This window comes from Osmia bicornis, chromosome 14 (genome assembly GCF_907164935.1).
Source record: "Osmia bicornis bicornis chromosome 14, iOsmBic2.1, whole genome shotgun sequence".
NCBI lineage: Eukaryota > Metazoa > Arthropoda > Insecta > Hymenoptera > Megachilidae > Osmia > Osmia bicornis.
In genome coordinates, this window is record NC_060229.1 from 6,313,991 (window position 1) to 6,340,057 (window position 26,067).

The 26,067-nt window shown below is 44.1% G+C and overlaps 3 protein-coding genes across 4 annotated transcripts; 2 read left to right on the forward strand and 1 right to left on the reverse strand.

Annotated features, from left to right (window-relative positions):
• The first annotated feature begins 768 nt into the window (after positions 1-768).
• Positions 769-14,913, forward strand: LOC114879532. 2 transcript variants are annotated; one of them, XM_029194524.2, is made up of 10 exons: positions 769-1,305; positions 3,192-4,795; positions 4,962-5,148; positions 8,904-9,076; positions 9,571-9,633; positions 10,160-10,287; positions 10,360-10,725; positions 11,294-11,637; positions 12,345-12,632; positions 12,698-14,913. In XM_029194524.2, the coding sequence occupies exons 2-10, from the start codon at positions 3,200-3,202 to the stop codon at positions 13,138-13,140; spliced, it is 3,588 nt and encodes a 1,195-aa protein (XP_029050357.2). In that variant the 5' UTR covers positions 769-1,305; positions 3,192-3,199; the 3' UTR covers positions 13,141-14,913. The 2 variants fall into 2 exon arrangements, with proteins under 2 accessions (XP_029050357.2, XP_046144644.1); XM_046288688.1 differs by having other exon boundaries at positions 10,166-10,287.
• A 963-nt stretch (positions 14,914-15,876) lies between these two features.
• Positions 15,877-19,437, reverse strand: LOC114879535. Its single transcript, XM_029194529.2, has one exon. It carries the CDS (start codon positions 18,285-18,287, stop codon positions 17,151-17,153), a length of 1,137 nt encoding a protein of 378 aa, XP_029050362.2. The 5' UTR covers positions 18,288-19,437; the 3' UTR covers positions 15,877-17,150.
• A 3,032-nt stretch (positions 19,438-22,469) lies between these two features.
• On the forward strand, positions 22,470-25,870 carry LOC114879533. Its single transcript, XM_029194525.2, has 5 exons — positions 22,470-23,696; positions 24,110-24,355; positions 24,461-24,837; positions 24,973-25,127; positions 25,199-25,870. Exons 1-5 carry the CDS (start codon positions 23,087-23,089, stop codon positions 25,503-25,505), a joined length of 1,695 nt encoding a protein of 564 aa, XP_029050358.2. The 5' UTR covers positions 22,470-23,086; the 3' UTR covers positions 25,506-25,870.
• Positions 25,871-26,067: the final 197 nt, after the last annotated feature.

Consider the following 26,067-nt stretch of genomic DNA (forward strand, 5'->3'; position numbering starts at 1 on the left):
GAGCGTGCAATAAAACCTTAGAAAATCGAAACGAGAATAGAGAAACCAACCATCGATCGGTCAGAGACCGTTCTATATTCTGTTCTCGTCGAAGAGTCTCGCTCGATAAGAAAGTATCCTTCAGCACGGTTAGACAGGGTACACATTTCTTCGAGTAAGTTTAACGAACAATCAAGACCGTGCCAATTGTCTCCAATTACACGAAACGATTGCGTTAATAGGTTACTCCATTGTTCCCTCCCAGAAAATTACACCCTTCAGCTTTAAACGCTCATGAACCGAGTCGACCATAGGTTCATACCTGCTAATCTATTGTACACCCTGGGAGCCTATCCTTTGTCCAAGTGGATTAGAAAATACCTATCTTTACAAGAATTCCCTAAGCTCTTCCATTCGTTTCTTGGTCACGGCACATCCCAAGTGTACAAAGTCCAAGGACAGTTTCAGTAGGCGAAACTAAAATATGGAGATGGACGAAGAGTTTGCGAATTTAGAGAGGTATACGGCCCTGATTTCAGCGTGTTTCACGACGGCAAACGATCTACCCTACCCGGTGAGAGGAATGGAGAGCCACGAGAGTGGGTGGGCCCGACAGCGTTGGTCCCAGAACGAAATCGACGGTCGGGCCTCGAATGGCGGGACATGGCGGGGGCTGGGGAATAAGAGTCGGGGCCCTGAGGGTCCCTCGGTCGGGCTTCAGGCCCGGTACACCAGTGGAGAGGGGATCGAGGGGGCAAAGGCACATTCCAAGGCAGAACGGCTGCCAGTGAAGGTGGAAGGCACCAGCAGTCTCTCACGATATTGCGCTCCGCTCCTATCCTCGTCGCTTCCTTTCTTCCCAGCTCGTCGTCGCTCGTTTTCACCCGTCCCCGTGGGATCGTCCTGTGCCAGTGCCAGTGCCGTGCCCCGTACGATGCGATACGCGACGCAAAACGACGCTCGCAATCGAATTAACAAGAGAATTCGTGGTCGACCGTGAAGCGTTGAAACCGACGTGCTCTTAAACAGACGTTTCGTGTACAGCGCGAGTGTTCGTGTAAGGTGGTGCTTGTGGTGGTGGTGGTAGTGGTGGGTCTTTTTTGGCGCCAGCTCGCGTGCTCGTGATTCGAAAATGCGCACGCCTAACGACGTAACCCGGTATTCCAGTGGGAAGACCAAGGAACAGAGACACCGCGTCGAAAATAGACTCTCGCCCTCGTGTTCAGGCCCGTGCACCGATCGTCGGGCATGCGGAAGAAGCGTCAACGGGAGACAGTGATTGAGAGGATCCGGCAGACGGGAGCACTTGAATATTCGATCGCGCAGGTGAGCAACACTGTAGAACATTATCCTCTTCCCTTAACTTAACGCGAACACGCGATGGATACGCGATTCGCAACGTTCTATCGCGTGCGATGAGAAGAAAATTAATACGTGTATGAAAGGTTCAGAGATTTTTCTCACGATGCATACCTCGTTACGGTATAGGATCGTTAACGAGCAGGAACTTTTTAATAATCGCCAGATGCGTTACATTCCAACCAGGATGCCCCAAAACCCTGGTCTGTATAACAGAATTTCTGGAAACTGTTGACACAGGCGTTGCGTTTGCCGGTGACGAAGGAAACCGGTATTCGTAGCAAAAGGACCAAGGTAGATAGCTTATCTGAATGGTAGAAATTAACAGCGCCAAACGTTCCGATAAAAGTTACCGTCCCACGGTCGTCGATCTTTCCCAAAACCGAAATCCTTCTCCCTTTCCGTTTCTCTTGACGTCTCCACGGCAGACAGATAGGTACTCTCGAATGGCTACGATATCTTGTGGTCTATAACCTTGCCGGTTACATCGATTTTACGATCGCCTGTACAGACAGGGCAAAAAATCATTGGCGAATACCCCGACACAATCGCGGAGAAGCGTCTGGAAGGGGAGTAGGAGCCCGAGGAAGGATACGGTGGTGCGCGTATCCTCGGTTTTCTGCGTGAACGAAATTAAATCCACGTGCCGCGAAGTATTCCCATTCTTCCAGCGATCGAGAGATCATCGAACGAGAGAAAAACTGAACCGAGTCCGAGCAATGCCATCGGCATCGAACTTGACCGTGGCCTTCGAAGCGTTTGCGCTCGTATAACGAGATACGAGGAATGCGAGTGGCCGAGACTCACCGTCCTGTACTTACCAGGACTACTTCGAACTGGTCGTTGCAACTAGATGCTCGGATACCAAATGTGTTTAAAGCTTAGTCCACACTTGGTTACAATGTTTCAACCGTAATGCCTCGAAATGGTTAGCCATTTGTTGCAAGTAGCCGTGTATCAAAGCGTTCGCTTAACTTAAGGATGTAGCGAGCGATTTTGCGATCGGCTCGGTAGGTAAAACGCTAAAGGGTCCATTAGTCTAAGATGATTTTCTTGAAAACCAGTCGTTAAATAATCCTGCTTCGTGTCAACCGCTAATGGCTAATGAGAGAAGCGATAATACAACGTTTCACGTGGAAACTGGAAGAGCGCGATGAGAAATAATGGCGGATTTCGCGTGGTTAAATCGATCGATTTTCTGGCTACTGGTGAAAAGATTACAACAATAGTTTACGGTGCTGCTTATTATCGGGATTCGCAACAATCTCTTAACAAGGTAGTACGAAAGAACTTAGAGGGTGGAATTCTTTCGAATAAGTACAATGCAAACGGTGAATAGCCCGTTCGTCGCAACTCGAGAAGATTCGTCTAATATTCGCCGGGAATATTTATATCCAAGTTCGTCGAAAGCCATTCGGGAAAGTTTTAACGACGGAAGGCGGTAATAGGCTGCGAAAGTTTTTCCGCGTTTCCGTGTCCAGAACGGACGCGATATCCTCGGTTAGCATCGTCCCATTACTCGGACCCCACGTTGCGTCGTAATTGGGAGATTCGTTAGTCCCTTGACCGTCCGTCAGCTTCCCATGTTTCATCCGCAAAGCGTCAAAGTCCCGTACCGATAAAATTCTTGCTGTTATTTTTCTTACGCGAGCATCAAACGTTTGCGCGGTCTCCCGCTGTTTCGCGCAATCCTAGCCGATTCGTCAAGTTCAACGAGGCGACCGAGCGGAAAACGAATCGCCTCCGCGTCCCTTAGATTCTCGGATAGACGAGGCCGTTACACGATCCTTTCAGAGATAATTAATCGTTCGCGCGGTTTTGTTCGGTTCACAGTATCGTGGTCGTGTTTTCAGGTACTAAAATGTCCCAGCCGCAACTGACCAGCGACTTGGACGTTCCGGAAAGTCCGCAACACCCTTGTCAATGCTCCGCGATGAGCAGCATGGATTCCATGAGGACGCAGAGGGAGAGAGCGGAAAGGGGCGTGGGAAGTACAAGAATTTCCAACAGCCAAGAACTGCCCAGAGGTCTGGAGGCGCTTCAGAGCGCTTTCGAGCCGATAAAAAGACTGGAAAGTCCGTTATCTCATCAGGAAAGCCAACAGATCAATTTAGAAAACACGAGGAACGTAGATATCATGGAACACCAGGCTACCCTGTCGCCTGGCGCGAGATCGTTGGACGGGCAGACCGCCATTCTGTCCAGACATGGTCACAATCTTTCGTGTAGCCCGAGAAACTTGGATCTCTCCCGAAACTTGGCGTTCGAGGCTGCGAGAAGAGTTCAAGAATCCGGCAACTTGCAGGACAACCAACACAGCCTAACTTCCAGCCCTAGCCCTTTGCTGGAGTCTAGCTCGGCCTTGCTCGAGACGTCCGCGAAAGATCTGGACAAGCAGCTAGACGATCACGCCGGGTTATCGCCAAAGCAAGCCGCTTCGGGTAAAGATAAGCTGAAGAACATTCAGCAGGTCCTGAATCCTTATCAGCACCATCACGAGCCCACGTCGCCGGAACGAAACGTTCATGGACATTTCCACAGCGATGCCCATGCACACGTTCACAAACACGCCGACAATTTTCGAGGTGGCACGAATTTAGACGTTGCCGATGGACTGATGGGTTTTCAACAGCACCAACGACAACACACTCATCATCATCACGGAAACACGAAGACTACCAACGTAGCGCATCATCACGGACCCACGACCGTGCATCACCCCCATGGCCCGCAAACAATGACGGGGCACCATCATGGAAACTTACCACCCAGCCTAGCTGGCCACGTTCACGGAAGCTCGGGTCCTTTGAGTGGCTCTAGCTCGGGTCATGGAACTCAAACTGCAACCGCGAATCCCAGCACTCATCATCATCCGAACCCTATCCCTGCGTCTACCACGATGGGTCACAGGACATCGCCAACCAGTCATCATCGTCTAGCTGGGAATGCCAGCCTGAGCAGTCACTACCCTTCGAACTCTGGCTTCTCCAGCGATCATCATGGTACCTCGAGCGCGATGAGTGGTGCTTCCTCGAATTCGAGTATGTTAAATCATGGAGGTTCACCGGCGGTTCATCGACACGTGGTAAACGCCAACAGCAGTCTGTCGACGACACCGCTTGCCAGCCATCATCACGGCAGCTCGTCGGGTAGCTTAACCGGACACTCTACCGTGAATCATCATCACGTCAGTTCGGGTATATCCTGCGAGTCTTCTTCGTCGAACGCCAACACGAGAACCCATAGCCGTTTAGATCACGTCCACGATCATCATCATCACTTGCAACAAGTGCATCCGTTGCACGCGAGCCACCCTGACGCCCGGCAAAGGGACAGAGCTCCGTCCAGTTTGGAGCATCATAATCATCATCACGGGCACATTCACAGCCACGGGCATCAGCATCCGCAGAACAACGAGACGAAAAACACGTCTCTGATCGGCGTCGATGCCATACAGGTATTCGCCAAGGTTGCAACACGATGCGAAATAATTGAATCTCTACTTTCGTTTAGGTTCAAAATTTAAATATCAAATTCCCTGTCTACGGCAACGATTTATCGTGATTTTTCTTTTTCCCGACTTGTCCAGAAGCTTCTTACGAAATGATGCTTGTGACATTTAGGTATCGGCTCCTTCGAAGAGTAAATGTCAGTGTCATGTGGTGCAAACTGGAGGAAACAAGAGAGGGCCAGAGGGTGAAAGCGACGGAGGCGTTGAAGTGACATCAAGAACGCATCAACCCCCTGCGCTTCCTCCCCGGCCACCCCCCAGACCGACCAGGCGATACGAGACAACGTCCGTCAACCAGTGTAAGTGTTTGTCACCTATTTTTTCTCAATTACTTTAACATTTCCCTCTATATAAACGCGTATAAACGACTGCGGTGCAAAAAACAACAAATATAATTATTTATCGACTACCCAAGAAACTGGTTACTCGAGGAGAACATCTATCGCAATAGGGAATCAATATTTCCAGCACGTAAGCTTGTCAGTTTGAATGGTGGATAAGCAGTATCGTTTCCATTCGAAGCACTCTTCTCACCCTCGCTCGACTTCCGCTTAAAACAAGCATGTCACCCAGTCGGACAGCGTTTCCGGGAGTTAGATTCACAGGAAGTTAGCTGGTAGCTCCATCCTTGGTCGTCAAAACCGAGGATCATCCTAACGTCTGTAGTATCAGCGGAATAACGTGCAAGGAAACGTATCCACCAGCCTTCTTATCAATAGCTGAGACACGTTATCGACGTCGAAGAGCGCTGTTGACCGATTCTGCTCGCTCGAAGAAGCAACCCCTGATGCAATTTCAACCCTCGACCGCGTCGAGTCGCTCGAATCGTCAGGGTATATCGACCAGTCGATGCTCGCAGTAACCGAGAGCAGGAGCATCGTGTCGTGAAGAATGCTTCTGCGAATCGAACAACAAGCTACGTTACTTTTACCCTCTGTCACGTTAATCCGAACGTTGCAGCGTGAATAACGTCGGAAAGAATGCCGTTTCGGGCGTGCTTTCAAAAGGAATTTCAAAGGTCCACCCCTGGCCTACGAATCGCCACCACCACCACCACCTGTGGGACACCTCGGCGTGCGGGGTAACATAGAGAACTCGTGGAGAGGCTCTCCAGTTGTTGTGCACTCGCGTTCGTCTTCGAACCTGTAAGAAGAAACACGCTGCACCTGAAACTTCTGGGATTCGAGAAGGACACGAGGATTTCGTAACATCTGGGAGAATCTTCGTAACGATCTTGTCATAAGACGATAAGTATAACTGGTGATTATCATACTCGATCGTGAACCGATCAATGAAAAAGTGGACTGTAAAGGGTTGACCTTGAGAAGTAGTGGACCCTTCTAGGAAAGACAGGCGATGCGCAAACGTAGTCTATGTGCCATCGAACAGAAGACACTAGTGCGTGCCGTGATTTTCATCTTCGATTTTTCTGCTTTCTGGTCAACGCAACCGTACGCGATTTAAAATTCAAATTCCTCGAGAGGTTTACACGAGAGGATCGTGCGACGACAACGTGATAAAAATTGAACGTTTGTGCGAAAGAAAACATTGGTCGTGACTGGCACGTGTTGGCCGAGCCAAGTTGGAGAAAGGATCGAAATCATCGGAGGGTGGAGGCAGATAAGTTTGACTGAGTTACTTGAAGAAGATAGAAGATGGATGGATACCCGGTGCTCCAGATAGTGCGATGTCGACTTGGAACGGAAATGGAGATGGATAACCAGGGTTATCCGTTCACAATGGCGGCACACTCGCATTCCCACTTGCCGCATCCGTCAAACCACGCGCACTTCCCGAGATCGCATTACCCTCACCCCTGTGGTATGCCGATTAACCCCTTCTTGTTAATTTATCAATCGGTTCTGCAACCCCATTCTGCCTCCGCCGTTGATCCGCGTAACCGCGTAATCTGCTATTAGCTATTCCATTAAGTCTCCTCTGATGCGATAATTAATTCCCTCGATCGTTAAACATGCATTTTACGATCACATTCGAGGCAGAAAAGTTATCCCTTGATAGGATGAATTTTAATCCTCGAACAGGATCAATCGCGATACGAAAATACGAAATATTTCCAATCGGGCTTTCACTAAAATTAGACACCTGAATTTTTCAACGGAACGCTCGTGTAAAATAAGCCATTAACACGTTGAACGCCATGGGGGTCACCGGTGACCGGCCCCACAATTTACACGCGCCTGAATAATTAAAAAAGAAAAAAGCAATAAAACAACATTATTTTAAGTAATATTGCTATGGTACAAATAATGTGAAATGGCAAATAGAAAGCTTGCCATTTGAAATTTGAAAATTAATTGTTACTATTCTTAATAATTAGAGTTTTAATACGTCCCACAAAAAATGTTCAATTTCACTGTGGCATTCAACATGTTAAAGCGATGTCGAGGACTACGTTTCAGAAACTTATCTTCCACCATGAACATTCTATTTTTACATAGTAAAAAAAATATGTTACATTGCCGTGGAAGGTCACGTGGATGACGAAAGGTTGCCGTATAAATAGATATCGACGAGCTTCTTAATAAAACACGCGTTTAACGGTGTACCGTGAGGTAGCGCGATAAAATCTTTGAAATTCAACTTCGACACATCGGAAATCAAGTAGTTTTCGAGTCTGTAATAAGGTCAAGCATTTGATTGGAATTGGGACGCTGAAGATTGTGCAGATTAAGCAGAGATGTAAGATTGGAAGATGTAAGATTACTCGAGGATACTTTTCTAAATGAAAATTGGAAAATTCACCTTTTCTTTCATCTTTCGCTATTGAAAATGTATTTCATTCTTGCATTGACGTTTAAATCCTCGAATCGTAACTGTACCGGTCCAGGTAATACAGGTGCAGTTTGGTCAGAAATCTTGGCCTCTTGCATTCACAAAAAGGTAACAAAGGTGGCAGGTAGCCGAAGGCATTCAATAAAAGTGTTTTCTAAGCCGGTTTCAATAGACTAGAGAAAGCTCGAAGCAAGGTTGCGTAGGAAAGCGAAGGAAAAGATTTTTGCTTCATTTTTTAGAATCTTCAAATTTATCACTCAACAGAAGTCTATTCTGTGAAGAATGACCGAATCTCTGAGAAAATATAAATTCTGGTTCAATAGAATCTTTCAATGGAACGTTGGTCGCATAATCTTGGTGGATTTTACTGGTCGGCAGAAAAATAATTAGATTTTTAATTACAGAAGATGATCTCTCCACTCGTTCGTTCGGTGTGCTATAGAAAGGCACAGTACCCTCCTTTATTAATGGGAAACCTGATTAAAAAGTTCAGCTCTGTCGAGTCTCGTTTTCTCTTCAGGAGGGAAAGAGAGGATCTGCTATTGTCTTTGAAGAGACATAGCATCGACGCTTGCACCGCTCAACATTCATCGAAGGAATTTTCAATAGAGCGTAGTCGGCTCGATTGCGAGCTTTGACAACAAAAGTTGAAGAGCCCGGATGATTGAAAATGGAATACCTCTGTTACGTCCCACCAAAGAAAAATAACGCTTTCTACGATGCTTACATGGCGTAGAGGCAATTTCAACGACGCGTTTCAACGCGGTATCTTCTCGTTGAATTGCAATTCAGCACGGAGTATGACTTGAAAGAAGAAGAAAAAAGGGGTCCAACGTACCCAAGCATCGTCAAACAATGGTTAATTCTTTGCGCTTGTAACCAATTGACAGGAGAGGTGGTTAACAAAGAAAAATAAGGTGACGTAAGAGGTAATCACCGATCTAGGTAGTTTCGAAGAATTTCGCTGAAAGCACGTTTCTAATTCTGGTTAGATCAGGGCCTACCGTTGTTGGGTTCTCACGCAACGTGAAAGGAGAAATCTAAGTCGTGCAGGACCTTTTTTCTGAAAAGGGTCGATAGTCGTTTACAAAAGATTCCGTTTGGCCGTCGAAAAATATCCTTCCAGCTATTTCGTGTTTCTTAGAGATCCTTTGAAACGATACAACAACGAGATTTTAGAAGTTAGATATCCGAAAACTATCCCATTCAGTACTCCTTTCTATCGTAGGATTACTGTAAATGACCGATTTGAATTTTACAGGCCATACCGGTGAAGGTGGTTGCTGCAAGAAGTACGTTGTCCTTTGTTGCCTTTGTGGCGGCTTGAGCGCCGCGGTTGGCAGTCTCTTTTTGGCGGTACACGCGGTCCTTTCAGCCCACACGGCCAGTCTAGCTCTCTTTGAGACTGTACCATCTTACATTCCTGGCATAATGGTAAGAGACAGAGATCGGAATCTATCGATCGACCTCGCTTCAACGTGCATGCAACGCACCACTAAATTTCATCCTGACCTTATGGTTAATCCTCGTGCGGCCGATCGAGCATTCAGCTGTCCTGCACCCACCTAAGGGTTAACAATAGAGGTGTGCGAGTACTCGATTTATTCGAGTACTCGAATTTCGAGTCGAACAATGATCGGTCGGTCGAGTCGAGTCGATCGCTTGAATTTGCCGAGCTACTCGAAAAAATCGAACTACTCGAATATTCGAGCCCTCGTAAATCGAAGTTTCACAAGGGCTCGAATATTCGAGTAGTTCGATTTTTTCGAGTAGCTCGCTTTTATATCAAACAGTTCGTCGATTTCGAGTAGCTCGGCAAATTCAAGCGATCGGATCGGCTCGAACAATCGAAGCGAGTTCAGCTCGCACACCTCTAGTTAACAAATTATCAAATAAATAACTCCATGGATTTCTAACGTATTTTTCAGTTAATTCTAATGGGTCTGTTCACGATGCTGCTCGCCAGGCGGAAGCACAGATATGGACTTCTGGTAAGTGCGTTACAATTATCTCAAATACAGTAGAGCCTCGATTATCCGAAATAAAATTCTGTTTAGAATGTTCGGGTAATTGAACGAGTTACAGTGGGTGATCAAATTATTAGAGCCACTCGCATAAATTGACGATTTTACATAAAAATGATTCATTCTGAAATGAAAACCGAGTTAAACAGAGTTTTTGTTACTTTTTTATGATGTATTGATGCTTGGAGTATTTTTTTTGTATATTAATAGGGGAGAATTATTGATTAAAAGTTACACAATGTAAAAACCTTAATGGCTCTAATAAGCCATTGGATATTAGAAACACATTAATTTTAATTTTTTAATTTTAAATATTGTTTACTCATTTTTATTTTCCCAATCCTTTTGTGCTGCCAAATTGCATATTATTTTCAAAGTTAATAATTTCACCGGGGTACTTTCTTTCTGTGCTTCATCCGTGTTCGGATAATCGAGGTTCTACTGTAGCTCGTCAACAATTTTCTTGTTAAGATAATTTCGTAATTTTTGATAGATGAAGGTGTGTGGATCCGTCGGTGTGGTGTGCGCGTTGGTATGCGTGCTCGTCACAGTTACCACAACAGTGATACACATGTCTCGACTGCAAGGTCTTCGGAAGTGCGTTTACACCGTGAAGGCGAGGTGTGTATTTCATATTTTCACCAAATCTTAGATAATCTTAGATAATCAAATTACTAATAATCATTGAATTAGGTCGTGCACGTGTTACGGGGCACCGGAAGGAGACCCCGGGGTCCTCTTCGAAGGCACTCCTCATTGCGAAGCGGTTCACGGTGCCTTGCACGCCTGCTTGAGAGCACTGTTCGGCGTTTCCGTCGCTGGAATCTTGGCCTGCATATTCTCGTGCATGCTGGTGTACCAGTTACTGAGTCACGAGAAGAAGAAGATGTACTGGGAGCAGTTGGAGCTCAGATGCAGATCTCTGTACGGTCAAGGAGGCACCGTGGGACCAGCGACTGGTTCCTGTGGCTGCTGCAACGACTGCGGTGGTGCTGGCCCATGGTGGGCCCAGACACCCGGAAATCTGTACACGCCGAATCCTGATTTGGCACCGTCCAGGTACGCCAGTTTCGTTTCGATCGGATACACAATCGACGAACATTGCTAATGCTTCCTTGAACGTTGTATAACACGAACGCGTTACCGTCACCGTTGTCGCGTGATTAAATTTTCAACGACAGAACGCCGCTTCCCGCGAGCTGGCTTCATTGAGAAATTATTGATGCAATTCAAATGCGGCGTGTACGTTCGCCGTGGAGCGTAACGATACATATTCAATAGACTTCATCCGCGAATGTCACGAATATCGGATCCGGGGTGCAATAAACTCGTAAACAAGCCAATGATCCCAGCCTTCGGGAACATGTGTATTGTATTCCTGTAATCCGCTAATGTATGGCATTAATTAAGCCAGCATTCTGCTTCTGACATTTAGAAACAGAGATTCCTTCGTCTCTGAAATTCACTATGACGAACGATCCATTCTTTCGAGCGATCGCAAAAAGCAACGATCGTGTCTCTCGATTACTTTCGTGAAAGGTTACGATAAGTTCTGCTTCACCTTTTCGAAAAATTTCTTTTATGCCGTTGACAGATTCAATGAATACGTTTCTCTTTGATGTTGCAGAAGATGGAGACTTCCATGGTCCAGGTCCAGAGGGCCAGCACCGAGTCCTGATTCAAATTACGGCTTTCACACGCAGGCCAGACAGACAGAAGCCAACGTAGAAAATACCAACGGCCCTTACAGCGTCCTTAATTCCCAATCCAGTGGCCCTTATTCGGTTTTGAACGCACAAAACGGACCGTACACCCCCAGCACAGCTTCTTACAGCGTTCTAGAGGCTCCTGTCCCTATGTGGGGCCCTCCGCCACCTTACAGCGATCCCAACAGTCCAGCTAGGAGGCCACAAGTGACTGAACAGAGGCCAAGGATCACCAAACGGATCGAGAATTTCGAAAACAACGAGGGTAAGGATCTAGACCAGCGTTAAAATATTTACTGTCGCTGGAAATGGGATCAGAATCGCGGGGGAATATTTATTTCTTGCGAAGCAACAGTGTATGTTTCAAATTATTGTTTATTGAACGGCAACAGGGTAAACATTCATACATATACAAGGTGTTCGACAACAGGTGGGAGATTTTTTAAGAGGCGATTTTAGGGATTAAAATAAGACGAAATAGCGTTTGCGGCTTCGTTTTCCAGTAATTAACGTTTAAAAATTCGAATAAAAAGCCCCTAAAACCTGTAATCTGCCCAGCACCCACGACTGAACGTCAGGTCAGCAGGGGTACAGTCATAATCAAGAGGAGAAAGACCTGACGTTCAGTCGTCGGTGCTGGGCAGATTGCAGGTTTTAGGCGGTTTTTCCTCAAATTTTTGAACGTTAATTACTGGAAAACAAAGCCGCAAACGCTATTTCGTCTTATTTTGATCCCCAGAATGGCCCCTTAAAAAATCTCCCACCTGTTGTCGAACACCCTGTATGAGAAGGTAAAACGCAACCTGCAACACTCGACATACAACGACACAACTGTCGATGATCTCTCTGACGCTACGCGATGCCTAAAAATCAAGGGTCTTTTCTAAACAAACGTCACGACGCGACGTGTCTCTGAAAGCTACCCTCGTACCAACTAAAATTTACTAAAATAATATCCTGCTCGAATCGAAGGTCTGAACACCGTGGCTGCAGATCACAGATCAAGATCCGTGAAACGTCCTTCCGATAACTACGAGAATGCCGAGGAAATATCGAACAGCACCGACCCAGAGGGAGGGAACGAGGGTACGATGAAGGGGAGAAGAACCAGGAAGCCTTTGAAGGGCGTGGAAAACAGTGCCTTCCAACAGGAAGCGAATCCTGGTCCCAAACAGTCGGAAAGCGAACTCTATTTCGGTGACGTGTCTTCCTGTTGCGGACCAGAGAGCAGTTTCTACGACCTGGCCGTGGACAAAGAAGGTACAGCCTTTCGACTACAAAGGGCTCGCCAGAAATAAACGATTGTTTCAATTGAATTTCTTCAGGCGCGGAACATTCGGAGGGCGTGGATTACCTGGCAGCTCGTTTAGGTAAACGACAACTCTCGAAGAGGTCCAGGATGCCTCTTCCTCTTCCGTCGGACAGCGGCGACATACCGTCGGACAATTACGCGAACAACGACGAACCCAGAAGTGCGAGAGGCCCGTTTCTAGCTCCTGACGCCCAGTACGAGGTGATTCAACAAGGCAGATACTCTTATTACGCGTCGAAGGAGGACGAACAGCTGCAAGAAGGTCCAGCGACTTCGGGATACTTCAGAGAGGAGGAAGGTGAGAGAGGAAGAGAGAGGGATTACAGGGACTACAGGAGCAGTCAGGAAGAGGAAACACCTCAATGTTGTCTGAGCGACTCGACGACGTTGGACTCGGGCTGGCAAAGCGGAGAACAACAACAATCGGACGATAACGTACGACCGGTGAACGTGTGATTAGATTTCAATGAGAAATAAGATTGGTCGAGGAGGATTGTACTAAGCCTGAGGATACTTATAGTCTGAATGAAGGTAGAGAGAAGAGAAGTAGACGGAAAGGTGGTTTATCCAACGATCCGAGCCTCGGCTCGGTAGAATTTATTTTTCAAGGATCAGTGAAAGGATCGTCTCCTCTTAGCCTTTCGTTGTACACGTTGGAGATATCCTTCCAAGTTCATCGCAATTGAACTGCCGCAGAGTTAGATAGGGGATCGTGTCCGTGTAGAATATAAAGATGGTGATAAGAATAGAAATCTTATAATTACCATGTTTATAATAGAGTTTAAGCGTTGTGATTTGTGGTACGATAGCTTAAGACGTAAACCTTTAATCGTTAGAGCATTAAGCGAACGAGATTATGTCGCGTTAACAGAAGTCTGATAAAGGATTACGCGAGAGTATTCCCGAGATAATCCTACTTAGCAATGTATTTTTGTTAATTAAACGCTATGTCGCCCGATGTTGTTCGTAACGTTAATCTTTAATGTATGTCGAATGGAAATCGTACATAGAGAAAGAGATAATTAGTTTCATAGGTGACAAGTCATGGAAAAGGTGTCTATGAAATAGAATAATCGGTTGGATTGCAGTTTCCCGGGTAATTGATCTCGACTATTTTATCGGATGAATCAAGGTCGGAGAAGACGATAGGAAGTGTCCCGAGGTCGATATCACGTGGCGTTACAAAGTTATGGCCATTTTAAAAAATCACAATTTTTCAAAAATTTTCTGATAAAAATTATAGCCAAAAAATAACCTAACCTAACCCAATAGCTTAGTTTAGTTAAGGCTAGGTTAGGTTAATTTTTGAATTCGAAATTATCGGAAAATTTTTGGAAAATTGTGATTTTTTAAAATGGCCATAACTTTGTAACGCCACGTGATATCGACCTCGGGTCACTTCCTATCGTCTTCTCCGACCTTGATTTATCCGATAAAATAGCCGAGATCAATTACCCGGGAAACTGCAATCTAACCGAATAATCATTGAAAGAAACAGATAGATTTTTCCAAAGGTTTTTTGCAAACAATGTTCTATTTTTCAATGGATATCTTTTCCTTGGCGACTCGTTAGAAACGTCCATGTACAAACGTGTGTGCTTTACTCTTGCCAATATCTTGCTAGGTGTCAGCCGATTTTCGCACTTACATGCTAATCGTTGCAAAAATATTTATCGTTCAACGATACGTTCCGATTCGCGCACCATTAGTTCATCAAATTCTATTCACTGCCTTTTAAACCAACAATTTATCTTCCAAGAAATCGAACGAAATATCTTCGAGCATCCGAACACGAAGTCCGACGCGATTTTACAATGTTTGCAAAGAAATTGTCGTTATTCGTGCCTGTCGATGCTTATCGCTTCGAACGAATCGTATCGGCGATCTGTGTTAGTTACTTTGCGTTCTAGAACCGTGAATTTCAAGAACAATATACAATCCAGGTGGACCAAGAACAATGTAGAGAAAGATGCGATTTTTACCGAATTAACGTGACAGATTTTCTACACTACCGTCGACTAGAGCCGTTCATTATAGAACACGCGAAGCAGATGCATATTTTATAACCATGATTCGAGAGTGAAAGAGGCAAGGCCAGCTTAGGAGAGTAGTTTAACGTTGTTTACTCGATAAAAGTGTACCTTAACAGCGATACGTAGCTAAGTCCGATACATTGTCGAACGATGTAACTGACAATTATTAAGAATAAAGCTTTGTTTTGTAAAGAAATCATGCGTGATTCGTTTCAAACAATACTGTCCATTGTCATCGAACGTATGTAACAAACGATACCGCCATTAGAGGTGTGCGAGTACTCGTAATTTACAAGCCGAGCTGAACTCGCTACGATTGTTCGAGTCGAGTCGAGCGCTTGAATTACTCGAAATCGACGAACTGTTTAAAACAAAAGCGAGCTAATTGAATATTCGAGCCTTCGATTTACTTGAAGATAAATTTTCAGCTCGAATTTTCGAGTAGCTCGCTTTTGTTTCAAACAGTTCGAGTAATTCGGCAAATTCAAGCGCTCGACTCGACTCGACCGATCGATCATTATTCGACTCGAAATTCGAGTACTCGTAATTTACAAGCCGAGCTGAACTCGCTACGATTGTTCGAGTCGAGTCGAATGATTGAATTTGCCGAATTACTCGAAATCGACGAACTGTTTAAAACAAAAGCGGGCTACTCAAATATTTGAGCATTCAATTTACTTGAAAATGAATTTTCAGATCGGATATTTGAGTAATTTGATTTTTTCGAGTAGCTCGCTTTTGTTTCAAACAGTTCGTCGATTTCGAGTAATTCGGCAAATTCAAGCGCTCGACTCGACTCGACCGATCGATCATTATTCGACTCGAAATTCGAGTACTCGTAATTTACAAGCCGAGCTGAACTCGCTTCGATTGTTCAAGCCGAGTCGAGCGCTTGAATTTGCCGAATTACTCGAAATCGACGAACTGTTTAAAACAAAAGCGAGCTACTCGAATATTCGAGCCTTCGATTTACTTGAAGATGAATCTTCAGCTCAAATTTTCGAGTAGTTTGCTTTTGTTTCAAACAGTTCGTCGATTTCGAGTAATTCGGCAAATTCAAGCGCTCGACTCGGCTCGACCGACCGATCATTGTTCGACCCGAAATTCGAGTAGTCGAATAAATCTAATTATTCCCTCTAACCTCTAACCGCCGCGCCGTAGCCTAAGGGTTATCGGACTAAGACAAATGAAAAAATAAAGAAACCGATACAAGCAGGACACAAATTAATTCCGAACGAACGATATTATCGCGGTCTATATGTCACTGAAACACACCCAGGTAAGCATTTAAAAAGGAATGCGAGATCTATACCGGGCACAGCTATTGTCAGCAATTTTCTTAGAGAACTCCCGCGCTCTCTGCGCGTTGCCCAATATCAGATTATACGCTTTCGCAACAGGCGGCACGATCGTTGAACTTTCGCAAGAACGTGTGCACACACGAGATGCCTGACCATTGTAAGTTACCATTAATTTCGCGTAATCTAGATCGATCACCAGCGACAGCACGGAAAGCATCCTTTTCTATCGCCTACTCAAGTTCAATAAATAAATACAATACGAAACATGAATGAGCGCGATTAGAAATTACGTTATCTTGATCGATGTAACAGACGATAAAATTGTCAGTTCTGACCAAGTTTTCCACTCTTACGATCCCATCTGACTGACAACGGGTTCGTATGCCGTAAGCTCAATCATTTAATTAACCAAAGGCATAGGAACGTAGCGACTGATGTTAATAAATTGCAATTAAGTGTTTTCTAAGATCGTGTCGCGGTTGATACGATCTTTTCGAATGAAGGTTCGTTAGCAAAACGGACTACCGTTCTTTAACTGTATCCACTCGGGTGTCTGAATCCGCAGCAGCAGCAGCAGCAGTTGTGTTGCAATCGTAGCCAGACGCAATTTACTTACAAATTACTTACAGTGCATTTAACAGTACATTTCTACCGATTCGAATTAATTAACGAACCGGTAAACGAGGAAAAATTAACGGCTATTCTTACACGGATCTTTTATTGCGTTCGTTAACCGTTTTATAAACATGATCCATAATTTCGATGCTGGTGAAACCGCCATATTAACCCTTTAACTGCGGGTGTGGTTTATAGACCATATACTAAAATTATAGCCAGAGGCGGGTGTGGTATATAAACAACATGTTAATTTTTGCTAATATCAAATAGCGGTTGTGGTTTATATATCACTAAAATAAAAATAAAATAAATACAATAAGAAAAATTTTTTAAAATAAAATATCACTTCAGTAATATAATTTAAAATTAGAGCGATCGGCTGTGCTAAAAGTACCCTCAATTAAAGGGTTAAATACCTATTCTAAAGTATTGCTTATTGAGATCGAAGAAACTACAAGAAATTTTCCTATCGTCAAAAACTATTTATTCCGCCTCGTTCAGTTTCACGTTTCTATCAAGAACAGGATCCCTCGACGACCCTGTGCGCCGCCTGATTCGCCAGAAACCTTTCAACCCTTTCTCTGAATTCCCTGCTGGATTCTGGCAAGGGAAGTCTCGGCCCGGAGTTTCGTAGACCATGCAACGCGTTGAAATGTTGCAAACTTTCGGTCAGTCTACGATCGTGATCCAGAATATCCGGTCTAGGCGCAGGTGGTTTCCTCTTTCCCGCCACTGTTCCGTCCACTTTGTTCTCGACGGATCCATTCGAGTAACCGCTTTCCGGCAATCTATTCCTCATCCCTCGCAACGCTATTCTTGCGCTCAGAACGGACCAGAACGCCTCCAGAAGAGACGCGACCAATACATTCACCGTAAGTAAAATCTTATCATGCGGAGTGTTTTGATGATCCTTCTTCCAAAACGATATCATTCTATCCTTTATCATCTGCAAAGTTTCGACGTTGGAGTTGTACGAATCTTGCTGCGGTCCCTCGGTGGACAGAAGTTCATCCTCAGGACTTTCAGCGGAAGATTTGCTAGAATTCTTCAGGTGATCGTCCGTGGATTCGTTTGTAGTTCTCAGAATGTATCCGGATATATTGGACATGTTGTCGATCACGATCCCAGCTGTTGGCGAGTAGAGATTGATCTCCGACAAACGATCATGGGTGCCGGTAGCGTTGAAAGTGTCTTCGTCGAGGGACATCGTCTCGTTCATCAAAGTATCCGTCTTCAGGTATTCCTCCAGGTGAGAAGGATCTGGAGGCTGATCGAGAATCTTCTCCAAGGACCACGATGTTCCTCTGCTCTCCGCTGCAGCGGCGATATCCAGAACGGTCGCGATAAAACAGAGGACCGCTGCTATCAGAGAGAAGAGGCTACCGTAAAAGAAAATCGCGATGTTCCGATCGATGTACCATCTTCTCCAGGCGAGCAGACCGGTCACGAACGGTACCAGACACGCGATCGAGAGGATCGGACCTTGAAGAGATAACGCGAGACTGCCCAGCAAAAGGGAGAGCGCACCCAGACCGAAATGAACGAAGGACAGACCACCCACGGTCGACGCTGAATACCGACGCTCCGATGGGTACAGAGAGGATAATGCTGGCTTCGTTTTCACCTTTATCACGTACACGTTCTCCATCATTGTTCTTCTCGCAATGGTTGTTACGCAATCGGACGAGAACAAAGTCACAGAATGAAGTTAATTAACAGCAGGGTAGAAGATTTTTAACTGGATAGAAACTGTATCGTGACGGGACATCGTCGGTGCCATCAAGTTTTCCAGATGTCCATACGTAACGCAGTATTAACCTGGTTCCCCTCAACGGAAATTGCTTTGCACTTCCTGCTGGTCGTCGGAATCAAAGGCACTTGACCGTGAACGAAATGCACCGGGTGTAACGAGTCATCAAAGTACGAAATGTTCTTTCGAAAGAAATTTCTTCGCTCCAGCTCGCGAATCGTACCAACCAGCAGACTAGTCGCGTTATCGCGGACGAAATTGTCGATGATTTTCTAGCCGACACGAGCGACCGCTCGGCTCGGCAATTATGCTAACCGCTTCGACTGTAATTGAAATCTTCGTCCCACCGTATCACGTGGATTTCTTCGTGACTTGGTGCACGACCAGGCTTGTGCAACGCGTCTCTAACAATGAGACGAAAAGCAAGGAAGAGGCACACGATCCAGCAGGGATCCAATGAGCGTGAACGCGAAACGGTAAATAGGTTTAACAATCTGACGCTTCGTGGTTGCTTCAACTATTATTCTTTTTTTTTTTTCTATTATCTTCCTCTTGCCCGCGAATGTTATGCAACTGATTACGAGGCGATTCAATTATCCCGCTGGTACGATTGTACCAGCGAGGCTCAGCTTTTCTCAGACGATTTTCTTCCCCGATTTCTTGCGCGAACCGCTCTGGATTTTCGATCTCTTGAGAAATCAACGATCCAATTCCCGCCGATAAAAGCTATCTTGATCAATCTTTTAATTAATACTTCTTCTCCCTAATTATTCTTCAGTCTGTCGATCAATTAACTTCGTTAAGATTATTAACAAACACACTCGTACATCACTGGAACGTTTCGTTGCTCGAACAAGAGATGCTCTTTCGAAGACGCATGTTCTCGTTACAAATAGTACAAAGTTTTCATCGTATTTCACGGCTGATTTATGAGAACTGCTCGCGAGAGACACTCCGGTGAAGACTGAACCGCGAACGAAGGTAGGCTAGTTCTCGTTGAAATTACTACGAGATCCTGAACAGGCCTCCCACGCGGTCGGTTCGCAGTGAAAGGGACAACAGAGAACGACGACGGATAGGCGAACCTTCGCGTTGTTTTATGCCTTCTTCACGCCACTTTCCGTGGACGCAAAACGATGTCACGCTTGCAGACAGAAAAAAAAGAAGTGGGAAAATTTAATCTAATACAGATGAACGTATTTGCTCCGTGATCCTTGTAAAAATTCCGCCGTACGTGTTAATTTTCAAAAGAGACGGAAAATATTGGTTTCTAACGCAATATGTTTATTGAAGTTTTTAAAAATAATAAAAGAGGTAGAGGTCTTGAGAACCGTGCAGAATCCATACGAAGGATCATGGTAACCTTTATTCTTCGCGATGGAAACACACGGGCTTGGCAGTCGACCTTTCCTTTGAAGAATAACGTGAAGGTAACATTACTGTCGATTTTCTCACGGGAAAAAAACTTTCGAAGATCTCAGAAAAAGTAGTCAAAATGGCCTTCGTATCAAATTAAACTTGGAATGCGTCATTCGAGAGCATATCGAAAGAAAACAGTGGACACCAATTTTCAACCCTTTATCTCAACCAGGGAAATAGTAAGAGGAAAATTCGAAATTCCAGTTTATTAAATTTTCCTATTTAATGACATCCGAAAATTCTGAAAAAAATTTGGCACACTGCGGGCTCGCTAGCGCATATTAAGGAATTTTTTAGATTTTTCCATTGTAAATCTTAGTTATAAAAAATGAAAAACCGAACAAAAAATCTGGAAAAACGCGATTTCTTATTCAAAACGTAAGAACACTACTTTTATATTATTGTGGTAACTATTGCTCTTGAATTTTTTCAAATCTTTTATTAAAGTACGTCACAGTTAAAAAATCAAAAACCAAAAAAAGAAACTTCTACTTCGAATTTTTAAGTCTTCTTTTTTTAAGACGTGTATTAAATACTTTCAAATGAGTTCAGATTCAATTAACTTAAATAATTAATACTATGCTCTTGGCGATATACACCAGAATATTAAAGTTTCTTCCAACAGCGTCGGTGGCAGGTATCACTCTATCCTCTTTTGTAAATATTTCATATTATAGTTTGTAAAAAATCAATATAATGCTAGCTCCCTTTTTAGTGGTTATTTTGGGGAGCATTGATAAAAATAAAGTAACCTTAAATTTACCAAAGTAATGGAACTAGTTTTAAGGAAATGATAACGAGCGATAATCCTTACAACGTCTATTTTTATATTAATCTATAAAAGAAAAAGACTGATCAAAGTGTACCTTATGAATTTCTAAAAATAAGTAAGTAAAGCATACTTTTTATTTATTTAAAGTTTTATATTTTTGTAACCATTTTCCAATAGCCACAAAAACGGTTAAGAGGAATTCTTACGTCCTTTTATTTTTTCTTCAAAATCATTAAAAATGATTTTTACTCATTAACAAGCTCATCCTCAGTGCTAGTTAAAAACCACTAAGCTGATAAATTATTGCAACTACATGCGAACAACACAAGGTTTAGCGATCAGCGAGTGTCCATCAATCGAGAGAAATCAAAGGGCTAATCGAAAATGATTCGATGACTCAGTGTCCGACACGAATGATGGACAGAAGCAGAAGAAAAAAGAGGCGACACGCGTTTTAGCGCGTGCCGCGTAAATGGCGACGCACGTGGCTACCCCTATTTTTCGAATTAATCTTTCCAACCACCCTAGCGAGCATTCGATTCCCAGTTTGAAAATGTACGCTGTTGAACAAACAATTGTGAATGCTCAACGATCAAAGACTGACCGTTTATTAGGTTGGTGTTAATGGTTTATCCTGTTTGTACAGCACCCGAAACGTTCTATCAGTTTTGAAGCGCAACAATTAAGGAGAAACGTATGCAAAGTTTCGTACTTAATGTAAGAAAAGAGAAAATTGAACTTTCTCGATCTTATAGCATTAAATTCTTATGTCGTTGATCAATCGCTGGAGCAGAAAATTTGCCATACTTTCCTGGAAACCGATTATTAGCGCATAAAAAGTAACAGTGAAACAATCTTGCGATAAACTTAATTGATGCTGAATTTGTTCTTAAGAACAAACTTTCCTGCAATTTGTTTAAACGAGAAAGAAAGCGGAGAAGAAAAGGGGTTCTGAAGTCACTGTCGAGGCATAGATTGATGAAACAATTGAAACGGTAGAAAAATGAACAATTATGCAGTTACATATTCGGCTCGCGAAGAGTGAAAGATAAAGAGCGTGTTTGTGATCGAAATGCATTTGTGTTGGAGCAGCTGTTACGGTTGGGGCACGCGTCCCAACGGTCGCAACAGCTGCCCAGAAAATTCTCTATAGTGTCCTCAACTAAAGTTCCTTCACAATACACGAAACGTTGCATACTTTCACATTGCATCTTTAAAACAAACATATATAACATTCATTAACAAAAAAATAAAGAGACGTAGATCAACACAGCGATGAATTTATTGCTTACTGCTTTGATCTTATCATAAATTATCATTACCATTCACCATTTACAATGTCATGGCATGCAGATTCAAAAACTATGAAATAAACATTGCATTATCAACTTTAAGTTAATTAAGATTAATAATAAGAATTTTGAGAAATAGCTTCCTCCATTTGATAATTCATGCATTATTTAACTCTTTAATATTTTTATGTGTAAGAAGATTTATTTTGAAAACTTAAATTTCCCCAAAAAGATATGGAAAATGAAGTAGCGAAGAGAAGAGAACTGTCGAAAATTAAAGGAAACGGGATTTAAAATTTAAATGTCACTGCGGAGACGCGTCGAGGGTTGACTGTAAAGGTGGTATAAATTCCTTGGCACAATGTCGAGGGGGTAGTGGTAGCAGAAAAACGTTGGAAAGAACGCACTATAGGTAACGGGGGCCCTCGTTCTGTGACGGGACACCAGGCCCGTATTATGTGAAGCCTCTGACAACCCCTCAGGTAGTACGTTGCACATACACACGCGTGTCCATTGGAAACGCTCGGAGAAACGCCCTTCGTACATCTGCCGGGAAGGAAACTCATATGGCAGTTTGTCGGAGGCAACCGTAGTACACGGATCGAACGCGTTCGAGCACTGGTCTTTGCCCCGACGAACTAATAAACTGTCTTCAGAAGAAAAATTCGAAGCACACAGTGAAAAATTAATACATTATTCTTGACAATTTTTACTGTTCTGATAAACGAGACGAAATTTAAAAAAGCATTCTGTACAGTGATTTCTGTAAAAAGGGATGTAATTTGGAAGAAGCGGAGACTCTTTGGGGAAACTGAAGAAAATGTGCAGGAAACATCGAGGTTCCTCTCAGGAAATTGTCTCGCCACCCGCAAGAACGGTAACATTTTCTCTGGAAACTTGGACACCCCCTTCCTACGTGAGCAGTACCATTCTGATCCTCCTGAATCGAAAGTGAATTAGAAAAGAAATACAAAAAGTGAATTTTCCTCGGTTCTTGAACTCCCGCTTAAACGATGACCATCAGGAACTCTGAATGCGCGTGACGAGCGTCGTGTGCGTCTTAATGAAGAGTCATCCATTTAAGTCCAGTGTTCCACGCGGACAATCAAGATCGCCTCGTGCCACGAGGAACGTTCATCGAGTGAGAATCTCGAGCTTCGAACGCGCGGATCAAAATTGAATCGAATCATCGAAGGGAATACGAAAGGATCGTGATCATGTCTCAGACAACGGAACCAACCGCGGTTCACTGCTACACGAATCCGTCGTTTTGTCGACAATCGGAGTACATACCGGAAGAGCAAACGGGCGATCTACCGCCACCTCCGCAGTTTCAAAGCGGCGGCGACGATTTACCGCCACCGCCTCCGCCATTACAATTGCAGTACAACGGTGGCCAAAGCAATCCTGCGTTTCAAGGGCCGGTCGAAAGTAAAGTCGGGCTTTACGAGGCGAGGGAAAGATACTGTTATCTGGAGGAAAACAACGGGCCGACTCATCGAAGATACTCGAGTCTGCCGATAGAAGAGCATCGGACAACGTATAATCGACCTTCGAGGTACGAATATATTCAGGATGAGCAGACTGGTCGGATGGAAAGAAGGGGTTCCTCGAGGTACGAGTTCATTCCGCACCAGCAGGTGCAACAACGTTCCACACCGGTGACCAACCAAGACGATGGACGAGAGCCGCAGATACAAAGTCGTCGAAATAATGTTGGAAGGTACGCCATTGTACCGGGTGATCAAAATTATCAGGACGAAGAAAACAGTTGGAACAACGTGAATCACTTATCGCCAACGCGGAGGCACATTAACACACCCCATGGTACGTTGAAGAGATTTCATTAACTCTTTAGACAATAAGAAAATCTATTTTATTCTTCTAAAATTTAACAAATTAGGTTTATTATAATTAATAGAGAAATAAAATTACATAAAATTAATAAAAAATTTAATCAATTAATTAATTAATGGGTGGGACATAAATAGCCCCACCGTGCTATATGGGTCTATGAACAGTATTGATTAAAACTGTGCTTCAAATAATTTTAATTTTTTGATGTGGTATAAAAAACATTCCAACATGCATATTTAGATATCAAAAAGGAGGGAGGCATAGCTCTGGCATGCTCCAAGGAGTTAATGCGATGATCTAAAATTTAAAAAATAAAAATGAACAACTAAGTTCTTCATGGTTCTGATTGCGAGCATAGTAACTAAACGGTAGCGTGTTACTAGGTCGTTACACCAGAGTGCCTTTGCAAGAAGAAGACCCTCCAGCGCTTCCGGAACGAAACGCGCAGGAGTTGTCCGTCTCTCCGAAGAATAATTTAGCCACGCAAAAGCTGCACGAGATATTGACCACTCCTAGGAAACCTCGATCCAGGTCCGAGGAAAGGACCCTGTCCCCAAAGAGACACCAGTCGTTCCATCAAACCGGTACGCCACAAAGAAGGGCGCTAACTCCAGGTGGTTCCCCAACCGGTACGTATTTCTTTCACTACGAACATCCTTCGCGTGCAACTACGTCTTCAAAAAAGCTTCCAAACGAAGACGGTCCGTAAAACGTCCTGGACATTCTGTTAAAAGGTCGAACCTTCAGTCCGACTCGTTCCACGCCTCAAGGAACTCCTCCCAACCGTGGATACTCTTCAGGAATTCAAACCTCTACACCGAATAAAGAATCCTCGGCCAGAAGATGTCTACCATTGTCGGAAACCTCGTCCCGGCAACAGGACGTTTGTCCAGCCAGCAATTGCGGCAGACTACGCTACGTTGGCACCGCGCCAGTCGACCTTGTCACGATGGGTCACGGCGACCCACCGCCTCGTTACGCGTACATGGAAAACGGGCCAGAATCTATGCCGATGGTATCCGGTTCGCCGCGGTATCAAATGATACCCGCAGGACAGAAACGAAGCGGCTATCAAAGCGTAGAAAGCGCGTTCATCGCTAGAACAGCCGTGGTGAGTACAAAGTCTTTCATACAGTTGAATCGATGGCGCTTGCAAAAACCTTGACACCTCTCAATTGCGAAACGATGCAATTATAGAAAATATGCGATAGAAAACGATGATTTAACTGGTTATTCATCTACGCAGGTTCCTCCGCTGTCGCCACCGAACAGCGAGGCAAACACAACCTTGGCCAGTGGTTTGGAGAAGAACGACAGAAGAAACGCGCCGCTTCTATTGATCCTTGTTGGCATTTTAACCTGCGGTTTGGCACTCTATTTATCCTGGACGCAAGGAAGAAGGTATTTACATCCTTGCAATTTGGTGAGACGTTATTTTCCAACGCTAAAAACAGGTCGGCATTCCTTTCCAGATACTATTACGACAGTGCAGCCGGTTGCGGTGCCTGTTGCGCCCTGGCAGGAGCTTGCAGGACACTGAGGAAGACTTGGACAGGACTCGGCCTCGCCGGACTATCGGCACTGAGCTGCGCGGGACTTTTATTGCTTGCCGCAAAAGCTCCCAAAGCGGGCACACCTCTTCACGACGTCACGGCTGGTGCTTTGTGCGGAGTCTCTTTATTGGGTGCCATTTTAGCGTTAATAGCGCTTCTATCACCGAAATGCAATTTGGGAAGGCACAGAAGGGTTCACTCTTGGATACCCCGTCTGTCGCCTTAATTTTCGATAGCTGATCGATATTTATTGATCTATTTCTGAGAAGGGATGTTTGATACTGAGCAAAAAAGAAAATCCTAGTCTGCTATTTTATTAAATTACAGTACGGAATAATCTAAGAGAATAATTAATCCTTTACGAACGATGCAATTTTCCTTTTAACAGATTACTTAAGGCACATGCATGAATTTATAAATTCGTAAAGGGTTAAAAGCGTCGTTTTTAAGCGAACCCCCAATTGTAAACGCAAAGCCAAATAAGTTTGTAATATGTACGAAATAAAGTGTAAACCTTAAGGAGAACGTAGGAATAAGGCATTTGTATTCTTCAAAAGAATAGTTTTGTAAACCTTTGTATATTTATAAACGATCATCAAATAAAAACACCGATACAATAAACCTTAAAACGAAGCGCTTCGGTGAAATGTTTATTTGCGATTGTCTGACATGTCACGTCATTCCCGGATATGTTCCTTATCGCAGATTCACCAGTAGGAAGTCGAGTTCCTTTGCCCCTGGTAAAATCTCTTTCAAGTTTCATACGCGTCAAACGTTCTACGTTATTC

Excerpts from the sequence above, each read along its gene's own strand:
- LOC114879532 (XM_029194524.2), top strand. The coding sequence starts at position 3,200 with ATGTCCCAGCCGCAACTGACCAGCGACTTGGACGTTCCGGAAAGTCCG. Across the intron at positions 5,149-8,903 it reads GACAACGTCCGTCAACCAGT|GCCATACCGGTGAAGGTGGT; the intron begins GTAAGTGTTTGT and ends TGAATTTTACAG. Across the intron at positions 12,633-12,697 it reads CCTGGCCGTGGACAAAGAAG|GCGCGGAACATTCGGAGGGC; the intron begins GTACAGCCTTTC and ends GAATTTCTTCAG.
- LOC114879535 (XM_029194529.2), bottom strand. The coding sequence starts at position 18,287 with ATGATGGAGAACGTGTACGTGATAAAGGTGAAAACGAAGCCAGCATTA.
- LOC114879533 (XM_029194525.2), top strand. The coding sequence starts at position 23,087 with ATGTCTCAGACAACGGAACCAACCGCGGTTCACTGCTACACGAATCCG. Across the intron at positions 24,356-24,460 it reads TCCAGGTGGTTCCCCAACCG|GTCGAACCTTCAGTCCGACT; the intron begins GTACGTATTTCT and ends TTCTGTTAAAAG. Across the intron at positions 24,838-24,972 it reads TCATCGCTAGAACAGCCGTG|GTTCCTCCGCTGTCGCCACC; the intron begins GTGAGTACAAAG and ends TCATCTACGCAG.